The sequence below is a fragment of the Scyliorhinus torazame genome, chromosome 4, assembly GCF_047496885.1.
Source record: "Scyliorhinus torazame isolate Kashiwa2021f chromosome 4, sScyTor2.1, whole genome shotgun sequence".
NCBI lineage: Eukaryota > Metazoa > Chordata > Chondrichthyes > Carcharhiniformes > Scyliorhinidae > Scyliorhinus > Scyliorhinus torazame.
In genome coordinates this window covers 279,162,099-279,184,336 of record NC_092710.1, presented here as the reverse complement: position 1 = coordinate 279,184,336, position 22,238 = coordinate 279,162,099, and the positions used below count along the sequence as shown (strand labels likewise).

Here is a 22,238-nt window from a genome sequence, read left to right as displayed (position 1 = left end):
AGTTTCTCCCTGCACGCATGCTGAATGACCTGCTGAGTTTTTCCAGCACTTTCTGTTTTTATTTCAGGAGAAGATGTGCTTTTCCAATTTTTTCTGACAGAGTTCTGAGGCACTATGGGAACATCAAAGCCATGATGGAGGTACAGGCCGTATTAAAAGGCTGCTCTCAAGGACACTGTTGCCCCTAGTGTACAGGAATAAAAATACCCCCTTCCTTAAGGGAACCAGGGAAGAGTATCCCAAAAGCTGAATCCCAGTCATCGTCAGGGTCCATTCCCAACTGGTGAAATGCAGGCCCGGACCAAATGTAAACTCAGCGTGGAAGCTCCATGCCAAGGCCACATTCCTTCTGACAAGTAGCCTCGGCCTAAACAAATGTGGGTTGTTAATCCCAATTTATGGTGGAATGTCACGCAGAGAATTTCACCACCGACCCTGGTTAGATCGGGGTGAGGTTCCCTTTGAGCTGCAAGAAATCTGTGCTGCTACAGAGACATCTTGGGCTCCCACCAGCGCAGGAGATGGTGGCATAGTGGTACTGTCGCTGGACTAGTAATCCATAAACCCAGAAAAATGATCTGGGAATCTGTGTTCGACTACCACCACGGCAGGTGATGGATCTAAACTCAATAAAATATCTGGAATTTTGAAAAAGTCGAATGAAGACAACTGTCGATTGTCATAAAAACCCATCTGGTTCACTAATGTCCTTACCTGGCCTGGCCTACATGTGACTCCAGACCCACAGCTATGTGGTTGACTCTTAACTGCCCCTCAAGAGAAATTAGGCATGGACAATAAACGCTGGCACAGTCTGCGTCTTCCACGTCCAAGTCCCATGAATCATAGACTGGAAGTTTCCACTATTCATGCCGGCAGGATCTTCCGGTGCCATTGACTGCACACCTGAGACGCGGGCTTCCCTGTGGTGAGGGATGCATTAAATGAGAATCTCCGTTGACAAAGGCAGGCCAAGAATATCCACCAGTCAATGGTGCGCTTCCTTCATGGCAGGTTGCGCAAAACGTCCTGCCCATAATGTCACAGAATTCTGCATCACAAAAAGAGGCTTTTCAACCCATTGTGTCTCTATCAGGCATCAAGCAGCCATCTATTCTTATCCAATTTCCAGCACTTGGTTTGTAGCCTGGTATGCTATAGCATTTCAACTACTCAGCCAAATGCTTCATAAATTTTATAAGGTTTCCCTCTACCACCCTTTCAGGCAGTGAGTACCAGATTTTCACCACCCTCTGGCTAAAAAAGAATTTCCTTGAAACCGCTCAAAAACTCCTGCCCCTTACCTTAAATCTATGTCCTCTTGCTATTGCCCCTCCACAAGGGAAAGCTTCCTTCCTATCTATGTCCTCCCTAATTTTGTGCACCTCAAACAGGTCTCCCCTCAACCTTCCCTGCTCCAAGGAAAATAACCCCAGCTTAACCAGCCCCTCTTAATAGCTGAAACGCTCCAGCCCAGGCAACATCCTGGTAAAATTTCCCTCTCCTGAGCAATCACATCTTTCCTACAGTGTGGCAATGAGAACTGCACACAGTAGTTTAGCTGTGGAGTAACAAGCATTTTATACAGGTTCATCATAGCCTCCGTACTTTTATATTCTATGCCTCGGTAATAAAGGCAAGCATCTCATATGCTACACCATGCTGAGTACAACAGAATGTTAAAATGGTACAGAGAGTCGAAGTTAGATTAAGCAGGTTGATCAAAAAGGAAATGATTCACAATGAATGACTTTCTCCCTAGTGCCATTGCTGGTAGGATGTTCAAGATTTTATGCTCGATGATTCTTGGCAAATATATGAATAGGATGGGAATAGAAGGATACGGACCCAGGAAGTGTAGAAGATTGTAGTTTAGTCGGGCAGTATGGTCGGCACGGGCTTGGAGGGCCGAAGGGCCTGTTCCTGTGCTGTACATTTCTTTGTTCTTTGTTCTTTGATTCTATATTTAGAATCATAGAATCTTACTGTACAGAAGGAGGCCATTTAGTCCATCATATCTGTGCCCGCTCTTTAAAAGAGTTTCCTAATTTACTCCCACAACCCAGCATTTTACCCATTACAATACAAATTAGTCCTCTTCAAACACATGTCTAATTACTTTTTGAAAGTTGCTATGGAATCTTATTTGCTACCCTTTCTGGTAGTACGTTCCAAATCCATTGTGAAAACACACCTCTTAATTTCCCCGCTAGTTCTTTTGTCAATTATTTTAAATCCATGCCCATTGGTTACAGATCCACTTGCCAGAGTAAGTTTCTCCTGACCAATTTGATTAAAAGCCCTGATATATTTAAATATCTCTCCCTTGATCTTCTCTGTTTCAAGGAGAACACACCCAGCTTCTCCAATCTGTGCACACAACTGAAATCACGGGCGTCATTCTCCGACCCCCCACCGGATCGGAGAATGGCCGTTGGCCGCCGTGAATCCCGTCCCCGCCGAAGTCTCCGGTACCGGAGATTGGACGGGGGCGGGAATCGGGCCGCGCCGGTTGGCGGGACCCCCCGCTCAATTCTCCGGCCCGGATGGGCCGAAGTCCCGCCCAGAAATTGCCTGTCCCGCCAACGTAAATCAAACCTGGTATTTACCGGCGGGACCAGGCGGCGTGGGCGGGCTCCGGGGTCCTGGGGGGGGGCGCGGGGTGATCTGACCCCGGGGGGTGCCCCCACGGTGGCCTGGCCCGCGATCGGGGCCCACCGATCTGCGGGCGGGCCTGTGCCGTGGGGGCACTCTTTCCCTTCCGCCTCCGCCACGGCCTCCACCATGGCGGAGGCGGAAGAGACTCTCCCCACTGCGCATGCGTGGGAAACTGTCGGCGGCTGCTGACGCTTCCGCGCATGCACCGGGAAACTGTCAGCGGCCGCTGACGCTCCCGCGCATGCGCCGCATTTCCGCGCCAGCTGGCGGGGCAACAAACGCCATTTCCGCCAGCTGGCGGGGCGGAAATCCCTCCGGCGTCGGCCTAGCCCCTTAATGTTGGGGCTAGGCCATCAAAGATGCGGAGCATTCCGCACCTTTGGGCTGGCGTGATGCCCGTCTGATTGGCGCCGTTTCTGGCGCCAGTCGGCGGACATCGCGCCGTTGATGGAGAATTTCGCCCCACTTATCCCTGGTATAATTGTATAAATCATCTGATGGATTTGATGGGATTTGTTTATTGTCATGTGTACTGAGGTGCAGTGAAAAGTATTTTTCTGTGAGCAGCTCAAAAAGATCATTTATGAAAAGAAAATTAAATAAAAAGAAAATACAAAACAGGGCACACCCACTGTTCTGTTAGTGAGGGAGTTCCAGGATTTTGACTCAGCGACAGTGAAGGAGCGGCGATACATTTCCAAGTCAAGATCGTGAGTTGCTGGGAGGAGAAATTGCAGGTGGTGGTGTTCCCATGCATTTGCTGCCCCTGTCCTTCCAGATGCTGTCCCTGTCCTTCCAGATGATGGAGCCACGGGTTTGGAAGGGGCTGTCAAAGGAGTCTTGGTGAGTTGGTGCTGTTCCTGTGCGTCAGTGATGGAGGGCGAGTGAGAATTTAAGATGATGGATAGGATGCCAATTAAGCAGGCTGCTTTGTCTTGAATGGTGTTGAGCTTCTTGAGTGTTTCTGGGATGGCATTGATCCAGATAAGTGGAGAATATTCCATCACACTCCTGACTTGGCTTTGGGGACAGGAAGAGGTCTTACAACATCACGTTAAAGTCCAACAGGTTTATTTGGAATCACTAGCTTTTGGAGCATAGCTCCTTCATCAGGACTCACCTTGATCTTGCAGCCAGGCTCCCAGTGTAGCTCAGATAAGCATGCTAGAAGGTACGTATATTACTATACCAGGCTCTGTCTTTTGCAGACAGAAGAAACATGTGCACACGTTGTTCGTTTTCCAATTAGGCAGTTCATTCCCTGGTTCTTTCCCCAGGGCAATGCTTGACCAATCACTGTCAATCTGCCTGGCTTGAGTTTAAACAAAACTTGGCAGTTAACTAAAAGCAAAAGATTGCTGATGCTGAAAATCTGAAATAAAATGCTGGAAAATCACAGCAGGTCTGGTAGCATCTGTGGGGCGAGAAACAGAGTTAGCATTTCAAGTCTGTCCGGTCCAGTTCAGTTTCTGTTCATTAATAATCCCCAGGATGTTGTTAGTGGGGCCTTCTGTGATGGTAATGCCAGTAGTTATTTGGTATACAGAACTTGAGCATTTCTGAAAAAAGACATATGCTCAAAGTCATACAGATTCGAAACACAAACGAGTGATGTGGTATATCAATTTCAGTGTCGATGCGATGATAGGCATGTAGTCTGTATGTCTCAGAGACTGGTGGATCGTAACAAACAGCATATCCCTTCAGCTGTCCGCAACACACAAAGTACAGATCGTAGCCAACCAGCCAATTCAGCGTTGAGTTCTTGCAAAACTCGAAACATTGGTTGGGATTTCCAGCACCCCCACATGATGGGTTCTCCCCACGATGCACACAGCGACCCATTCAAATCTCTGTTGACTTCACTGGGAGTGGATTATCCCACTGGTGGGAGGGACCAGGACATCCTGCCCATAGTGCCCAACATCAGATGTTATTCCGTGATTGGACAACATTTACTAAACTGTCCTGAGTATCTGAATAATGATGCTGACAACCAATTTAAGATTATCAGTCAGGCTCAGTGTGGTTCACTTATGTGTGCTATAAGCTATATATATATTAATACATAAAAACATGCATAATAGAAGCCGGAATGGACCATTCGGCCCTTCGAGCCTGCTCCGCCATTCATCATGATCATTAAATTCAATGCGCTGATCCCGCTTTCCCCCCATGTCCCTTGATCCCTTTAGCCCCAAGCGCTCTCTAATTCCTTCTTGAAAACACAACATTTTGGCCTCAACTACTTTCTGTGGTAGTGAATTCCACAGATTTATCATTCTCTGGGTGAAGAAATTTCACCTCATCTCAGTCCTAAAAGGTTTACCCATTATTTTCAACTATGACCCCTAGATCTGGACTCCCCCACCATCGGGAACATTCTTTCTGAATCTACCCTGATGAATCCTGTTAGAATTTTATAAGTTTCTATTAAGATCCCCACTCACTCTTCTAAACCCCAATGAATATAATCCTAACCGACTTAGTCTCTGCTCATATGACAGTCCCACCATCCCAGGAATCAGCCTGATAAACCTTTGCTGCACTCCCTCTGTAGCAAGAACATCCTTTCTCAGATAAGGACACCAGAATTGCACACAATATTACAGGTGTGACCTTACCAACGTCCTGTAGAATTGCAGTAAAACATTCTTATTCCTATACTCAAATCCTCTTGCTGTGAAGGCGAACATGCCGTTAGCCTTCTTTACTGTCCGCTGTTCCTGTGTACTTACTTTCAGCGACTTATGCACAAAGACGCTAAGGTCGTGCTGAGTATCCACCCACCTCTCTCAATTTACACCCATTCAAGTAATAATCTGCCTTCATATTTTTGCTAACAAAGTAGACAACCTTACATTGATCCGCATTATACTGCACCTGCCATGCATGTGCCCACTCACTCAGCCTGTCCAAATCACGCTGAAGCATCTCTGCATCTTCCTCAAAGCTTACCCTCCCACCCAACTTTGTATCATCCAAATTATTAATATATAATATACAGGACCTTTTCTTTTGTAGGACCATGTACACACATTATTCCCTTTTCAATTAAACTAAATAGATGGCAATCATTTCCTGGTTCATTCACTAAGGGAAGGCCTTAACCATTCAGAGTCAACCTGCCTGGTATGAATTGAAACAAAGATTGACAATTAACTGCCAGGTATCAGTCAAGTGGTGCATTCTCCATGGCAATACCTCTACCTATGTGAGTCCTTGCCAGCCAATCAGCAGTCTCTTTTCATGCAATATCAATTGTTGTTTCTTTTACAATTTGATATTCTTGTGAATGTCCTGATGAGTTCAAGATAAAAATGTTCAACAGCATGTGTCTTTTTTCAGCAAAACTCAATGGTAATGCCATTAAATGTCAAGGGGGAGTCGGTTTGATTCTGTCTTGTTGGGGACAGCGTTACGGTCCCAGTTGGTGTTATAACTGGACAGGTAGGTCCCAAAATGGGACCCTGGCTCAAAAGACCGTAACTTTTACTTTTTAAATAAAATGTGAAGGAACAGAGTCACAGGATCACTAATTAGTTTGAACAATAAGAAAACAACATTTATTGAACATGACAAATTGGGTTATGGTACAATACTCCTTTACTCCCCCTTATCTTAACAAACACTCAGATTTTACGGTTTAAACAGATTACAAAGTACATCTTAAACTACAATGGTCTCAGAAACACAAAGTCCCTTTAAACATACAGATTGGCTGTGATCAAATGCACACTCTGCTCTGAACCCAAGTTTGTGTCTGTGGATTTCTTCGCAGAATTGCCCCAGATGAAATGTGTCTCACTGATTGCACAGAACTAAAATCCATCAAAATCTTACTACGTGTCATAAATTAGGATTAATAGGAAATAAGGACTATTTTCTAATTTGGCAGTGATATTAGCAATTCAGCAGTGTGTGCTGTGTAATCTTACAACCATTTAAATTACCTGCCTACCGCACACTCCCAAATTTCCCTTTGGCAGGATGGAATCTAAACAATCCCTGTTGTTTAAAGTTTGACGTGATAAATAACTTCAGAACCGAGACAGGATGGATAATCATGACAACACACAGGTATAGGAAAGCAGGAATTAACTCTTTTGGATGGACAGTGTTACAAGAACAAAAGTAGTTTTAAGGGATTTATATTTGCATTGGGAAATATTGGAAATAAGATATAGTTTTAGGTGTGTTTAGTTTAGTGTTTCTGTGCCTGGAAGGATAAAACCTATAGTTATATTCGTGCCGGACAAAGGTGTTTGTATGTGTGGGGGTTAATTAAGTTCCAACTGTCTTTCTATTGTGCTTAGAGAGGGCTGTGGTATGAAAAATAAATAAAAGGCATACGCATGTGGGGGTTCCTTAGTAACTGGAGGCCCTTGTAAGGACAAAAAAGCTTTTAAGTTTACGATTAGGTAATTTGAGAGCAGTTGAAGACAGGTTCTTGGAGAGTGAACATCTTTCAACTCTGCAGAAGAAAGACTGGACAGGATGGGAGATGCAAAGAAGCAGGCTTCCTAAAGCACACATTACAATCCAGATAACCTGGGAATTGAGACAGAAAGAACATTTATTAGACACAAAGTTAAGAGAATAGGGGCGGGATTCTCCACTCCCGCGCCAAAGTGGCCGCGCCGTCGTGAACGCCGTCGAGGTTCACGACAGCGCAAAACGGCCCCGGTCCCGACCGATTCAGGCCCTGACAATGGGCCAGGATCGGGGCTGCGTCATCTACACGCGCCAGGCCTTGTCGCCCGCGTAAAGGCGGCGCCACATAGATGACGCGGCCGGCGCCGCATAACAGGCGTCGTCCGCGCATGCGTGGTTGCCGTCCTCTCTAAGTCCGCCCCGCAAGAAGATGGCGGACGGATCTTGCGGGGCCACGGAAGGAAGGAGGTCCTCCTTCAGAGAGGACGGCCCGACGATCGGTGGGCACCGATCGCGGGCCACCCCACATTTCAGGTAAAGCCCGGTGCAGGATCCCCCCTAGCCCCCCCGCAGGCCGCCCCCCCAGCGTCCACACACTGCTCACGACTGCAGCGACCAGGTGTGGACGGCGCCGGGGGGAACCCGCCGTTTTGGCCTGGCCGCTCGGCCCATCCGGCCCTCAGAATAGCGGGGGTGCCGGAGAATCGCCATTTTCGGTGTCTCCGGCGATTCTCCGGCCCGCGAAACTCGACCGGGCCGTTTCCGCCGCTTGGGAGAATCGCGGGAGGGCACCGGACCGGCATCCCAGGGAATTTTGGCGGCCCAGGCGATTCTCCCAATCAGCGTGGGAGTGGAGAATCACGTCCCAGAAAACAAGGTAATGTTCAGAAGAATTCAGGGAAGAGTAAATAAAGTACTGAATTAAAGCAACAATCGCAGTAATTCGATTTAAAGTAGCACAGCAAACATCAGAGGGAGATGAAACGTTGATGACATTTTAATACGATCTTAAAATATTCTTTATTAGTGTCACAAGTAGGCTTACATTAACACTGCAATGAAGTTACTGTGAAAATCCCCTAGTCGCCACACTCCGGCGCCTGTTCAGGTACACTGAGGGAGAATTCAGAATGTCAAATTTACCTAACAAACTTGTTTTTCAGGACTTGTGGGAGGAAACCGGAACACCCGGACGAAACACACGCAGACACGGGGAGAACGTGCAGACTCCGCACAGACAGTGACCCAAGGCGGCAATCGAACCTGGGACCCTGGTGCTGTGAAGCAACAGTGCTAACCACTGTGCCATCGTGCCGCCTTTGAGGAGGGCTAACAAAGCAAAGAATTACATTATGAATGGTAGGACCCTGGATAGCACAAAAGATCAGAGGGACCTTGGAGTGCATAACCACAGACCGCAAAGTGGCTGGGCAGATAGGTAAGGCGGTTAAGAATCAAAAGTCAAAGCAATTGTGAGAAGCTTGTACAACATCAAGACAAAGAACTCCTAAAGAGCTTGGTGTGAAATCCTGGACTGGTTTCGCTGTTAAAAGTGCAGAGGAAGTTCTGTTGAAAATGTCATATGCAAAGCCTGGACTGAATTTTGGAATGCAAATCATCAAGAGAAAGAGAAGATTTTGAATTAAGTTTTGGGAGTGGAGTTTGGAAACTCATGCGAAAATCATCTGGGGAATTCTGAGAAGAAAACCATAGACACTAACTTGGGTTCAGAGTAGAGTGTGTACTTGTCCACAAGTCAAAAATTAAAAGTTGCAGTCATGTGGGCCAGGGTTTGATTCTGGAATTCACCCGTCCAGTTAAAACATCAACCGGGATCATAACAACAGGAAACAATTCCAATTCTACCTGTGTACTATCGCATGACGATGGAGATGTTCCACTGCTGACAAGATCTGCCTGGTGTATTTTCTCACTTCTCTTTCTTCTAGCTTCTTCTTCTCACAGATTCTATCCATAAGGTCTCCCCCCTGGCACAACTCCATTGCCATGTAGTAGGAGTTCTCTGTCTCCAGTGTTTCAAACAGCTGCACGATGTTTGGGTGCTTGATCATTTGGTGGATGCGGGGCTCTCTCTTCATGTTCTTCTGTACATAGGTGTCCTGCTTTGCTTTTTTCTTGTCAATCACTTTGATGGCTACCTGTGAAATAAATCAACCAAATCAAATTAGTGGATGCTTTCAGATGTTGGCTAAGCAATGTGATTATCCATTGCCTGTTCTACAGACATAAAACAGATGTCTAAGAGTCCAATATCGTGGGTGACATGTGTGTGCTCATTTCTTCGCCAAAGATCGACTACCTGTCATTTTGCATCTAGCTGTCAGTTAGTCTCCTAAGCCCCTTTGGAGACATTTTTAAACCTTTTTATAGTATTAGAGTTAAGGCCCCCTGCTTGTTAAAGGTCCCATTTGTGGAATTGATTGCCAATCAAGACCTTTCTCAGCAAATTATGCTTCTTGTCAGTGCAGGATAGATTTTATCTGCTTTATAAATTGTTTTATTCAAGCTATTCAAGATCCGGTGGTCTTCCTTCATGGCTGAGGATGAGTGGGAGCAGTGAAGAAAAGAGGAACATCTGGAAGAGAGAGTGGGAGGGCTACGTGCAGGAGGCTATACCCACAATGGGTCTTCAGGCAGCACTTTTTGTACCATGATGTTACCAAGCATACCATGATGTTACTAAGGAGATGGTCTTGCAGCCACATTGCCTGCTGCGGTCCCAATTTGAACCCACAATTAGGACACAAACTGCACTGCTTAGAACTATCATGGTCACTTTGACCACTAACGATTCTGCAATGGGCTCATTACAGGCCACTGGATTCATGAGTGACAAACTGCACTTCGGTGTGCCCTGCAAAACAGGGTGATCACTGAGTTTCTTTGCACGGAAGAGCATCTCCTTCCCATTCTCAATGGATACAGTGAAGCATGACAAGAGGGTACCAGGCTTCACCCACAGTGTAAGGTTTCTTCAGGGTCCAAAACAAGGTGTCAAAAACATTTCCCCATCACCAGCCTGGCATCTTAGGCAATAGGAGAATGCAGGAGTTAGACCATAACGAATAGGATCAAGAATAGGTGTTCAGCTCCTCAATCATGCTCCGCCCTTCAGTAGGATGATGGCTGATCCGGCATTCCTCGCACCCACTTTCCTGCCCTTGCCCTTAACCTTCGATTCTCTTATTGATCAAAAATCTATCTATCTCAGCATTAAATATACACAAGGTCCCTTCCCCCGCCGCTCTCTGCGCAAGGAGTTCCAACAACTCACAACCCTCTGAGAGAACAAATTCCTCATGTCAGCTTTAGAGTTAGATTTATTGTCACGTGTAGAGATACTGTGACAAGTATTGTTCTGCATGTAGTCCAGGCAGATGGTTCCATACATGAAAAACATAGGACATACATAAATATACAATGTAAATACATAGACACAGACATCAGGTGAAGCATACGGAGTGTGGTACTACAAAGTAGAGATGACGCATAGAGACATCAGATTAGTCTATAAGAGGGCCATTCAGGAGTCTGCTAACAGCGGGGAAGAAGCTGTTTTTGACTCTGTTGGTGTGTATTCTCAGACTTGCGTATCTTCTGCCTGATGGAAGAGGTTAAAAGAGAGAATAACCCAGGTGGAAGGTGTCTTTGATTATGCTGCCTGCTTTCCCAAGTCAGCGGGAGGTGTAGACAAAGCCAATGGATGGGAGGCCCTGCAGAAGAGAACCTGATCAGTTCCTGAATGGGTAATATCTAAACGTCCAAGTTGTGAGTCTTGGGACAATTGTAATCATTAGTGAAGATAAGAATCACATGAGTGGCATATTTGATTGAAGTATATAATAAAATTGTATTGAATCATAAATTACAGTGTAGAATGTTTGTTTGATATATAAACTGTTTGACCTCTTGTACAGAGACCAAGAGTGTCAACATAACTATCCCAGAACTGAACACACACCTTTCTCTAGTTTCTTTCCTATCTCTCCTTTGGCCGTTTCTGATCTCATCTTAACCATAAGATCCATGTCTGTTCCCTCAATCCTTTTCCCATTAAACCAACGGCTACCCAACTTTCCTCCTCGTCCCCATGTTAACTGACATTGTTAATGGTTCTCTTTTTTCAGGTGCTGTCCTTCTCTCCCTTAAATCTGCTTTCCTCACCCCCCCGTGTCTTCAAAAAGTCCTGCCACCACAAAACTTGTAAGCTACCGTTCCACCTCCAACCTCCCTTTCCTCTCCAAAGTCCTTGAACTTGTTGTTGCCTCCCAAATCCAACCCCATCTTTCACTAGTTTTGAATCCCTCCAATAGGTTTTCAGCCTTTGCCGCAGGGCCAAAGTCACAAACGATATCCCGTGTGACTGACAAAGTCAACCTTCTCTCTTCATCCTTCTTGACCCGTCTGCAACCTCTGATGTGGTTGACCACACCATTCTCCTCCAATGGTCTGGGACTGCATCACTTGGTTCTATTCTCACCAATCTAATCAGAGTCAGAGAATTGCCATCAATGGGGTCTCTTGCCACACCCAGTCCATTACCTCCGGTGACCCCAAAAATCTACTCTTGGCCACTTTCTTGCCCCAAGACAATTTAGGAACATAGGGACAGGGGTAGGCATTCAGCCCTCGATTCTGATCTCTCATTCAATGAAATCATGGCTGATCTGTGACCTAATTCCCTATATCTGCCTTTGGCCCATATTCCTTAATACCTTTCCTCAACAAAAGTTTATCTCAGATTTAAAATAACAACTGATCTGGCTTAAATTGCTATTTGTAGAAGAGAGTTCCAAACCTCTACCACCCTTTGTGTGTAGAAGCGCTTGCCAACAACTCTCCCGAATGGTCTGGATCTAATGTTTAATGCATTTTGGAAGGTCTAATGCAGGTAGGGAATATACAGTGAATGGTAGAACCCTCAAGAGTATTGAAAGTCAAAGAGATCTAGGAGTACAGGTCCACAGGTCATTGAAAGTGGCAACACAGGTGGAGAAGATAGTCAAGAAGGCATACGGCACGCTTGCCTTCATTGGCCGGGGCATTGAGTATAAGAATTGGCAAGTCATGTTGCAGCTATATAGAATCTTAGTTAGGCCACACTTGGAGTATAGTGTTAAATTCTGGTCGCCACACTACCAGAAGGATGTGGAGGCTTTAGAGAGGGTGCAGAAGAGATTTACCAGAATGTTGCCTGGTATGGAGGGCATTAGCTATGAGGAGCGGTTGAATAAACTCGGTTTGTTCTCACTGGAACGAAGGAGGTTGAGGGGAGACCTGATAGAGGTATACAAAATTATGAGGGGCATAGACAGAGTGGATAGTCAGAGGCTTTTCCCCAGGGTAGAGGGGTCAATTACTAGGGGGCATAGGTTTAAGGTGAGAGGGGCAAGGTTTAGAGTAGATGTACGAGGCAAGTTTTTTACGCAGAGGGTAGTGTGTGCCTGGAACTCGCTACCGGAGGAGGTGGTGGAAGCAGGGACGATAGTGACATTTAAGGGGCATCTTGACAAATACATGAATAGGATGGGAATAGAGGGATACGGACCCAGGAAGTGTAGATGATTGTAGTTTAGTCGGGCAGCATGGTCGGCACGGGCTTGGAGGGCCGAAGGGCCTGTTCCTGTGCTGTACATTTCTTTGTTCTTTGTTTAGACTATGTCCCCTAGATCTAAAATCTCCAACCAGTGGAAACAGTTTATCTTTATCTACCCTGTCTTTTCCTGTTAATATATTGAAGATTTCAATCAGATCACTCCTTTACTTTCTAAATTCTAGAGAAAACAGGCCCAATTTGTATAATCTCTCCTCATAACTTAACCCTTGAAGCCCAGGTATAATTTTTGTCAACCTACGTTGCACTCTCTCCAAGGACAAAATATCCTTCCTAAGGTCTGATGCCCAGAACTGCTCACAGTACTCCAAGTGGGATCGTACCAGGGTTTTGTAAAGGTGCATCATGAATTCTGCATCCTTATATTCCAGTCCTCTAGTTATAAAGGCCAGCATTCCATTAGCCTTCTTGATTACTTTCTGCACTTGTTATCGCATTTTAAAGAGCTATGCACCCCCAAATCTCTTTGAACATCATCTGAAAGCACACCGTTAGTTTTCACATTTCCACTGATGACAGCCAACTCGGGCTTATTACCATCTCTCTCATCTCCTCCAGTGTTGTTAAACTATCAGATCGCTTATCCGACATCCAGTACTGGATGAGAAGAAAGTCCATCAAATTAACCTCCTGAAAGACTGAAGTCTTGTCTTTGCTTCTCACTACATACACCACTCCTAGCTACCACCTCCATCCTTCTGCTTGGCAACTCTGAGAGTAAACCAGACTTTTTGTAACCTTGGTGTCGTATTGGATCTCCAGGTTAGTTTCCGACCATGCATTGTGCCTCCACCGTGACTGCCCATTTCCAGTTCTGTAACAGTGCCTATCTTCGTCCCTGCCTCAGCTTACTTTCTGCTGCAATCCTCATTCATGTCTTTATTACCTATCAATTTGACTATTCCAATGCACTCCTGCAGGCATTGCAAGTTCTACCCTCCATAAATCTGAGGTTAGTGAAAGCTTCTCTGTCCCTGTCCTAATATGCACTGAGTCCTGTTCCCCCATCACTCCTGTTCTCGCTGACTGACATTGGCTTTCGGAGAAGCAATGCCTTGATTTTAACATTCTCATTTGTGTTTTTAAATCCCTCCCTATCTCTGTAATCTCCTCCGACCCCAAAACCTTTCAACATATTACGCTCATATAATTTTGGTCTCTTGACCATTCCTGATTTTAATTCCTCCACCATTCTCAATCTGATGTTCCTATTTATATTGCATTTAACACTTTAATTCCTAAAAATAAAAGCTATTTCTCTAAAATACATGAATTATTAAATCTGATATTCACAACAAAGTGGATATTATCAGCATGCATATAAATGTTGAGGTTCATGAATTATATTGAAAGCAGATAGAATGGAGACAAGGAATTAAATAGCGTCAAGGATTGAACCTTCAGTTTTATTATTTCTGCAAGGGCGACATGGGAAGTCCTACTATTGTGGATTGCTTTTAAGTACATGGTGGACAGAATGCATAAATCAAATAGACCAGGTCAGGCCCATATTCTTATGACGCACCACACTTAACAGATGGCAACATTTCTTGCAATGGACCATTTAAGTAGAAATGGCATTTTATCAGAAAGGTGTACTCAATTTGGAAAGCAAGTAATCCAAGAAAATGATTTGCGTCCATTATTAAGGCACAAACCTAGTGGCAATAATGACTGCTGCACCTACACTGATGGGCTGAAAGATTGTGCAATATTGGTTTTCTTGCTTCAGAAGGCAACCATGGCACTAGTGGCACCCCCAAGAAGAAGATCCCAGCCACGGAAAGGAATAATTGTTGGCCCAAATCGATGGGGGAGAGGGGGGAGGAAGGTGTCATTGATTGGGAATGGGGGAAGCTGAGCAATGAAAGTCAGCAGCCCACAGATTTAATGCGGATCAAGGAGGAACTCATGCACCTTTTAGATTTATATTTAGTTGTGCTTAAAAGCTCGCCTTTGAGTTTCGTCTAGGGACTCCGCGGTCCTTTAAATGAGCGCCACTTGCATTGCTGCAGTGTCAAAGACAACTGTGGGAAGGGTTTAACCATTGCGTTCAGGACAGTAGCTTTGAAATGTGACTACTCTACTTTCAGACAGCCCATATTGAGCACAGTACTGTGCACCCGAACACATTGCTTTGATGCCTAAAATCAAGTGAAGCCCATAGTTTTATTGAAAAAAGAAATCATGTGAAAAGCCAGGTGAAGGATGAGACTGAGTGGTGAACAGCAGTAACATTCAATGGCATTGCCATCCCACGATCAACATCCTGGGTTATCACTGACCAGAAAGTAAACTGGACTAGCCATATAAATACTGTGGGTACAAGAGCAAGTCAGAGGCTAGGAATCCTGCAGCCAGTTACTGACCACCTGACTGACCCCCAAAGCCTGTTCACCATCTGCAAGGCACAAATCAGGCATGTGATGGAATACTCCCCACTTGCCTGGATGAGTGCAATGCCGAACAACTCAGAAGAAGCTCGACACCATCCATATGACCAGAAGACATAGGAGCGGAAGTAAGGCCATTCGGCCCATCGAGTCCACTCCACCATTCAATCATGGCTGATTTCAACTCCATTTACCTGCTCTCTCTCCATAGCCCTTAATTCCTCGAGAAATCAAGAATTTATCAACTCCTGTCTTAAAGACACTCAACGTCCCGGCCTCCACCGCCCTCTGTGGCAATGAATTCCACAGACCCACCACTCTCTGGCTAAGAAATTTCTTCTCATCTCTGTTCTAAAGTGACTCCCTTTTATTCTAAGGCTGTGCCCCCGGGTCCTAGTCTCCCCTGCTAATGGAAACAACTTCCCTACATCCACCCTATCTAAGCCATTCATTATCTTGTAAGTTTCTATTAGATCTCCCCTCAACCTCCTAAACTCCAATGAATATAATCCCAGGATCCTCAGACGTTCATCGTATGTTAGGCCTACCATTCCTGGGATCATCCATGTGAATCTCCGCTGGACCCGCTCTAGTGCCAGTATATCCTTCCTGAGGTGTGGGGCCCAAAATTGGTCACAGTATTCTAAATGGGGCCTAACTAGTGCTTTGTAAAGCTTCAGAAGTACATCCCTGCTTTTATATTCCAAGCCTCTTGAGATAAATGACAACATTGCATTTGCTTTCTTAATTATGGACTCAACCTGCAAGTTTACCTTTAGAGAATCCTGGACTAGGACTCCCAAGTCCCTTTGCACTTTAGCATGAAACATATAAGATTATGAAGGGAATAGATAAGATAGATGCGGGCAGGTTGTTTCCACTGGTGGGTGAAATCAGAACGAGGGGGCATAGCCTCAAAATAAGGGGAAGTAGATTTAGGACTGAGTTTAGGAGGAACTTCTCCACCCAAAGGGTTGTGAATCTATGGAATTTCTTGCCCAGTGAAGCAGTAGAGGCTCCTTCATTAAATGTTTTTAAGATAAAGATAGATAGTTTTTTGAAGAATAAAGGGATTAAGGGTTATGGTGTTCGGGCCGGAAAGTGGAGCTGAGTCCACAAAAGATCAGCCATGATCTCATTGAATGGTGGAGCAGGCTCGAGGGGCCAGATGGCCTACTCCTGCTCCTAGTTCTTATGTTCTTATGACCCTGCACTTCCAAGAATTTAGAAATCTCATCCTTAACAATGGATTCTAGAATCTTGCCAACAACCGAGGTTAGGCTAATTGGCCTATAATTTTCCATCTTGTTCCTTATTCCCTTCTTGAACATGGGGGTTATAACAGCAATTTTCCAATCCTCTGGGACTTTCCCTGACTCCAGTGACTTTTGAAAGATCATAACTAACGCCTCCACTATTTCTTCAGCTATCTCCTTTAGAACTCTAGGATGTAGCCCATCTGGGCCTGGAGATTTATCAATTTTTAGACCTCTTAGTTTCTCTAGCACTTTCTCCTTTGTGATGGCTACCATATTCAACTCTGCCCCCTGACTCTCCTGAATTGTTGGGATATTACTCATGTCTTCTACTGTGAAGACTGACGCAAAGTACTTATTTAGTTCCTCAGCCATTTCCTTGTCTCCCATCACTAGATTACCAGCGTCATTTTGGAGCGGCCCAATGTCTACTTTTGCCTCCCGTTTGTTTTTAATGTATTTAAAGAAACTTTTACTATCATTCCTAATGTTGCTGGCTAGCCTTCATAATTGATCCTCTCTTTCCTTATTTCTCTCTTTGTTATCCTCCGTTTGTTTTTGTAGCCTTCCCAATCTTCTGACTTCCTACTACTCTTTGCCATATTATAGGCTTTCTCTTTTGCTTTGATGCATTCCCCAACTTCCTTTGTCAGCCATGGCTGCCTAATCCCCCCTCTGATAACCTTTCTTTTCTTTGGGATGAACCTCTGTACTGTGTCCTCAATTACTCCCAGAAACTCCTGCCATTGCTGTTCTACTGTCTTTCCCACTAGGCTCTGCTCCCAGTCGATTTTCGTCAGTTCCTCCCTCATGCCCCTGTTGTTACCTTTATTTAACTGTCACACCTTTACATCTGATTCTACCTTCTTTCTTTCAAATTGCAGACTGAATTCTACCATATTATTATCACTGCCTCCTAAGTTTTCCATTTAAGATCTTTAATCAAGTCTGGCTCATTACATAACACTAAGTCCAGAATGGCCTGTCCCCTCGTGGGCTCCATCACAAGCTGTTCCAAAAAGCCCTCCTGTAAACATTCAATGAATTCCCTTTCCTTGGGTCCACTGGCAGCATTATTTACCCAGTCCACCTGCATATTGATGTCCCCCATGATCACTGTGACCTTGGGCGAAATTCTCCCCCAACGGCGCGATGTCCGCTGACTGGCGCCAAAAACGGCGCCAATCAGACGGGCATCGCGCCGGCCCAAAGGTGCGGAGTGCTCCGCATCTTTGGGGGCCGAGCCCCAACATTGAGGGGCTAGGCCGGCGGCGGAGGGATTTCCGCCCCGCCAGCTGGCGGAAACGGCGATTGTTGCCCCGCCAGCTAGCGCGGAAATGCGGCACATGCACGCGAGCGTCAGCGGCCGCTGACAGTTTCCTGGCGCATGCGCGGGAGCGTCAGCGGCCGCTGAAAGTTTCCCGCGTATGCGCAGTGGGGAGAGTGGCGGAGGCGGAAGAGAAAGAGTGCCCCCACGGCACAGGCCCCCCCGCGGATCGGTGGGCCCCGATCGTGGGCCAGGCCACCGTGGGGGCACCGGGTCAGATCACCCCGTGCCCCCCCCAGGACCCTGGAGCCCGCCCACGCCGCCTGGTCCCGCCGGTAAATACCAGGTTTAATTTACGCCGGTGGGACAGGCAATTTCTCGACGGGACTTCGGCCCACCCGGGCCGGAGAATTGAGCGGTGGGTCCCGCCAACCGGCGCGGCCCGATTCCCGCCCCCGCCCAATCTCCGGTACCGGAGAATTCGGCGGGGGCGGGAACGGGATTCACGGCGGCCAACGGCCATTCTCCGACCCAGACGCTCCTCGTCTTTCTGACATGCACTTTCTATTTTGTGGTGCATTTTGTGCCCTTGGTCCTGACCACTGTTAGGAGGCCTGTACATAACTCCCATTATGGTTTTTTTGCCTTTGTGGTTCCTCAACTCTACCCACACAGACTCCACATCATCTGACCCTATGTCGTTTAGTGCTATTGATTTAATTTCATTCCTAATTAACAAGGCAACACCGTCCCCTCTGCCCACCTCTCTGTCTTTTCGATAGGTTGTGAATCCCTGGTTGTTTAAATGCCAGTCCTGAACCCCCTGCAACCACGTCTCTGTGATCCCTACCACATCATACCTGCCAGTCACAATCTGGGCCACAAGCTCATCTACCTTGTTCCGTACACTGCGCGCATTTAAATATAGCACCTTTAATTCTCTATTGACCGTCCCTTTTTGTTTTCTTAGTGTGGTGGACCTTTGTTTACTGAGCCTTTCCATACACTGTGTCATATTTTGTGGGATGGGGACTATCGTAACCTCTCCTGAGTTCTGTCTTTTCGTGCTTTTTTGTATTCCTAAGCAGCTACGCTTCCCACTGATTACTTCATCTCTTGGTTCCCTGACTTTTCCTTCCCCCCCCAATCTCTAGTTTAAAGTCCTATTGACAACCCTATTTACTCTTTTCGTCAGAACACTGGTCCCAGCTCGGTTCAGGTGGAGACCATCCCAACGGTATAGGTCCCCCCTGTCCCAAAACTGATGCCAGTGTCCCATGAAAAGGAACCCCTCTTTCCCACACCACTCTTTCAGCCACGTGTTAACTTCCCTTATTCTTGCCTCCCTATGCCAATTTGCACGTGGCTCGGGCAGTAATCCGGAGATTATGACCCTTGAGGACCTGTTTTTTAATTTGAATCCTAGCTCTTTTCATCTCTAAACAGGTCCTCTTTTCTAGGCTTGCCTATGTTGTTGATACCGACATGGACCACAACAACTGGATCCTCCCCCTCCCTCTCCAGTATCCTTTGAAGCCGGTCAGAGATGTCCTGCACCCTAGCACCGGGCAGGCAACATACCATGCGGGACTCTTTATCCTGCTCACAAAGGATACTATCTATCCCCCTGATAATAGAATCTCCTACAACTACAACTTGCCTATTTACTCCCTCCCCTTGAATGGCCTGCTGAACCATGGTGCCTTGGTCAGCTGACTCATCCTTCCTGCAGCCCTGTTCGCCATCCACACAGGGAGCAAGTGCCTCATACCTGTTGGACAGGGTCAAGGGCTGAGGCTCCTGAGTTCCTGACTGCTGGTTCCCTTTACCTGCCTGACTTGCAGTCACACCCTGCTGTCCCTGGCCACTGGCAGGATTTAAACTACTTACTCTGACAGGTGTGACTGCCTCCTGAAACGCAGTGTCCAGGTAAGTCTCCCCCCCCCCCAGATGTGCCTCAGTGTTTGAAGCTCAGACTCCAGCTCATCAACTCTGAGCCGGAGCTCTTCGAGCAGCCAACACCTACTGCAGATGTAGTCGCTGCAGCTCGCAATGGGATCTGCCAGCTCCCACATCAAGCAGCTCAAGCACATCACCTGACCAGCCATCACTAATTAATTAATTAGTTTAATTTAAGTTTACGAGTTTCGCTGCGTTTTAAAAAAAATTTGGGGCAGATTTGCTATCAACCAATCAGATCACAGCTTCCCTCTGATGTCACTTTTGGAAAATAAAACAAAGCTGGAAAACAGGAAGTTACCGTTAGGTTTTTATACTCACAGAGACTTCTCCTCCTCCTCTGAACAGCTCCCAAAATTAGGCCCGAAGAAAGAGAGAGAAACAGTCGGGAAAAAGCACCTTCTCCCACTCTTCACCGAATTAGCTCACTGCACCAAAATACCAAATTCTCACTCTGTCTATGTCTCACTCACTCAGGCTGTGTCTCCTTGACCAGCGCAATGATCACTCTCCCCCGCCACGGACACAGTCGCAGCAGTGTATACTATCTACAAGATGCACAGCAGCAGCTCACCAAGGCTTCTTCAACAGCACCGTCCAAACCAGCGACCTTCTCCCTCACCTAGAAGAGCAAGGGCAGCAGTTGAATGAGAGCATCACTGCCTGCAAGCCACTCATCATCCTGATTGGAAATATATGGCCGTTCCTTCACTGCCATTGGAGCGCCCTCCCTAACAGCACAGTGGGTGTATCTACACCATATATATTGCCGCCGCTCAAGAAGGCAGCTCACCACCACCATGGGCAATTATGGATGTGCTGGCCTAGCCAGTGGCGCCCACCTCCCTTCCAAGAATAAATGAACCAAAAACTAACAGTAAAGCAGGCTCAGCAATGCATTTCCAAAACTGATCATCGCCGATTGATGAAACGCTCACGAGAAATGTAAAGCTTTATTTGAGTATGGGATTAAATGCCATGGAATCAGACAATGTCAGACAGTAGTAAGCACTCCGCAGGCTAGCCCAGAATGACGCAGGCTGGGTTTTCGCAGTCGCAATCATTGGCACTCTGCACAGCAAATTCGAGGTTCTTCTGCACAAATGACAGGTATAAAACGTCGGTATAGACGAGGCAGAATGACACGAGAGAAGCAAACGCGCGCGCAAACATATGAATTTTAATTCACCGGAGTGAAAATCTTGAAGACTGGTGAACTCCAGCAGAGTCGCCCTGAGCCTCTCCTCAGGTCCCAGAACCTGTTTGGAGGTGATAATATATATGGGGCTCGTTAATTTTGTTTTTCTATGTTGGACTCCATCTACTTTTTTCTTTCTATTTCAACTATTTGCCGTAAATCAATTAATGTAAGGCTCTGGGCTTTCCCCTCGAATGCACTTTTCGTGTGTCATCTCTTACTCAGGAGTCAAGCGCAGTTGAGGGACCTGTCTCCTTACCTTCTCCCCTGTTGGGACGTGCAGCCCTTCCATCACCTTGGCGAAGGAACCTTTGTTGATCATCTTACCCACCAGGTAATTCCCAACCCGCTTCGTGTGAGAGAAACGTTTGGCCAGATCCTGCGGGAAGGCGAGGAAACACTCGGGCACTTCGGGCTCCTTGCTCGCTTCGCCCCACACCGTCAGCACACGCTCCACTTGGCGCCTTTCTGTCAGGATGTCTTCCGGAGCTGTTCTCACCTCGGCAGGCATTGCACGGGGCCGGGGGGAGGTCGGGAGGGTGAGCAACAGCAGCTCCCCCCTCCCACCAGGCTGCAGTTAACTGAGCTGTGTGCAGGTGGCCCGAGCATGAACACTGAGCCCATTGTCACTGGAGTCCTCCCAGGCACATTACCTCCCAGTTAATCATTCGCCTGGAGGGGAGACTGCTCTCCCTCAAGCACAACGCCGGCATAGATAATTAACCAAACTGACATCCGCTGTTGTCAGTTACTCTCCCGGACCGCCAACAAAGGGCATTCAATCCCAGCGCGGAGATTATGTGCGGGCATCAGACAGATTTAGCTTTCATGACCTCGCCCCCTCATTCAACCCTCCAGGATATCTGTGCTCCTCTAATTCTCTCCACTTGAGCATCCCCAGCCTTCACCACTCCACAATATGTTGCTGGACCTTGACCTGCCAAGGTACTTAACTTTGGAATTCCCTACATAAACCTCTCCACCTCTCTATTCCTCTTTCCTTCTTTATAATGAACAAACAACAATACAGCACAGGAACAGGCTCTTCGGCCCTCCAAGCCTGCTCCTATCATGTGTCCTATCTAGACCAACCACCTGTATCCTTCTATACCCCGTCTGTTCATGTGCCTATCCAGATAAGTCTTAAAGGTCGCTAACGTAGTTGCCTCAACCACCTCACTCGGCAGTGCATTCCAGCCCACCATCACCCTCTGTTTCAAAGAAATTCCCCCGCACATCTCCACTGAACCTTTTCCCCCTCACCTTGAACTTGTGCCCCCTTGTAATTGACATTTCTGCCCTGGGAAAAAGCCTCGAACTGTTCACCCTATCTGTACCCCTAATAATTTTATAAATTTCCATCAGGTCACCCCTCAGCCGCTTGTCTCTCTAGGAAGAACAATCCCAGTTTATTCAATCTCTCCTCATAGCTAATATC

At 46.6% G+C, this 22,238-nt stretch overlaps 1 protein-coding gene across 1 annotated transcript in view; it reads right to left on the bottom strand.

Annotated features, from left to right (window-relative positions):
• LOC140410969 (uncharacterized) overlaps nucleotides 1-21,397 on the bottom strand; it is a 67,633-nt gene extending 46,236 nt beyond the window's left edge. The window contains exons 1-2 of the mRNA XM_072499832.1: nucleotides 21,060-21,397; nucleotides 8,959-9,251 (exon numbers count right to left, since the gene is read on the bottom strand). Coding sequence (XP_072355933.1) covers nucleotides 8,959-9,251; nucleotides 21,060-21,311 — 545 coding nt within the window. The 5' untranslated portion in view covers nucleotides 21,312-21,397. The remainder of the gene's footprint in view (nucleotides 1-8,958; nucleotides 9,252-21,059) is intronic.
• Nucleotides 21,398-22,238: the final 841 nt, after the last annotated feature.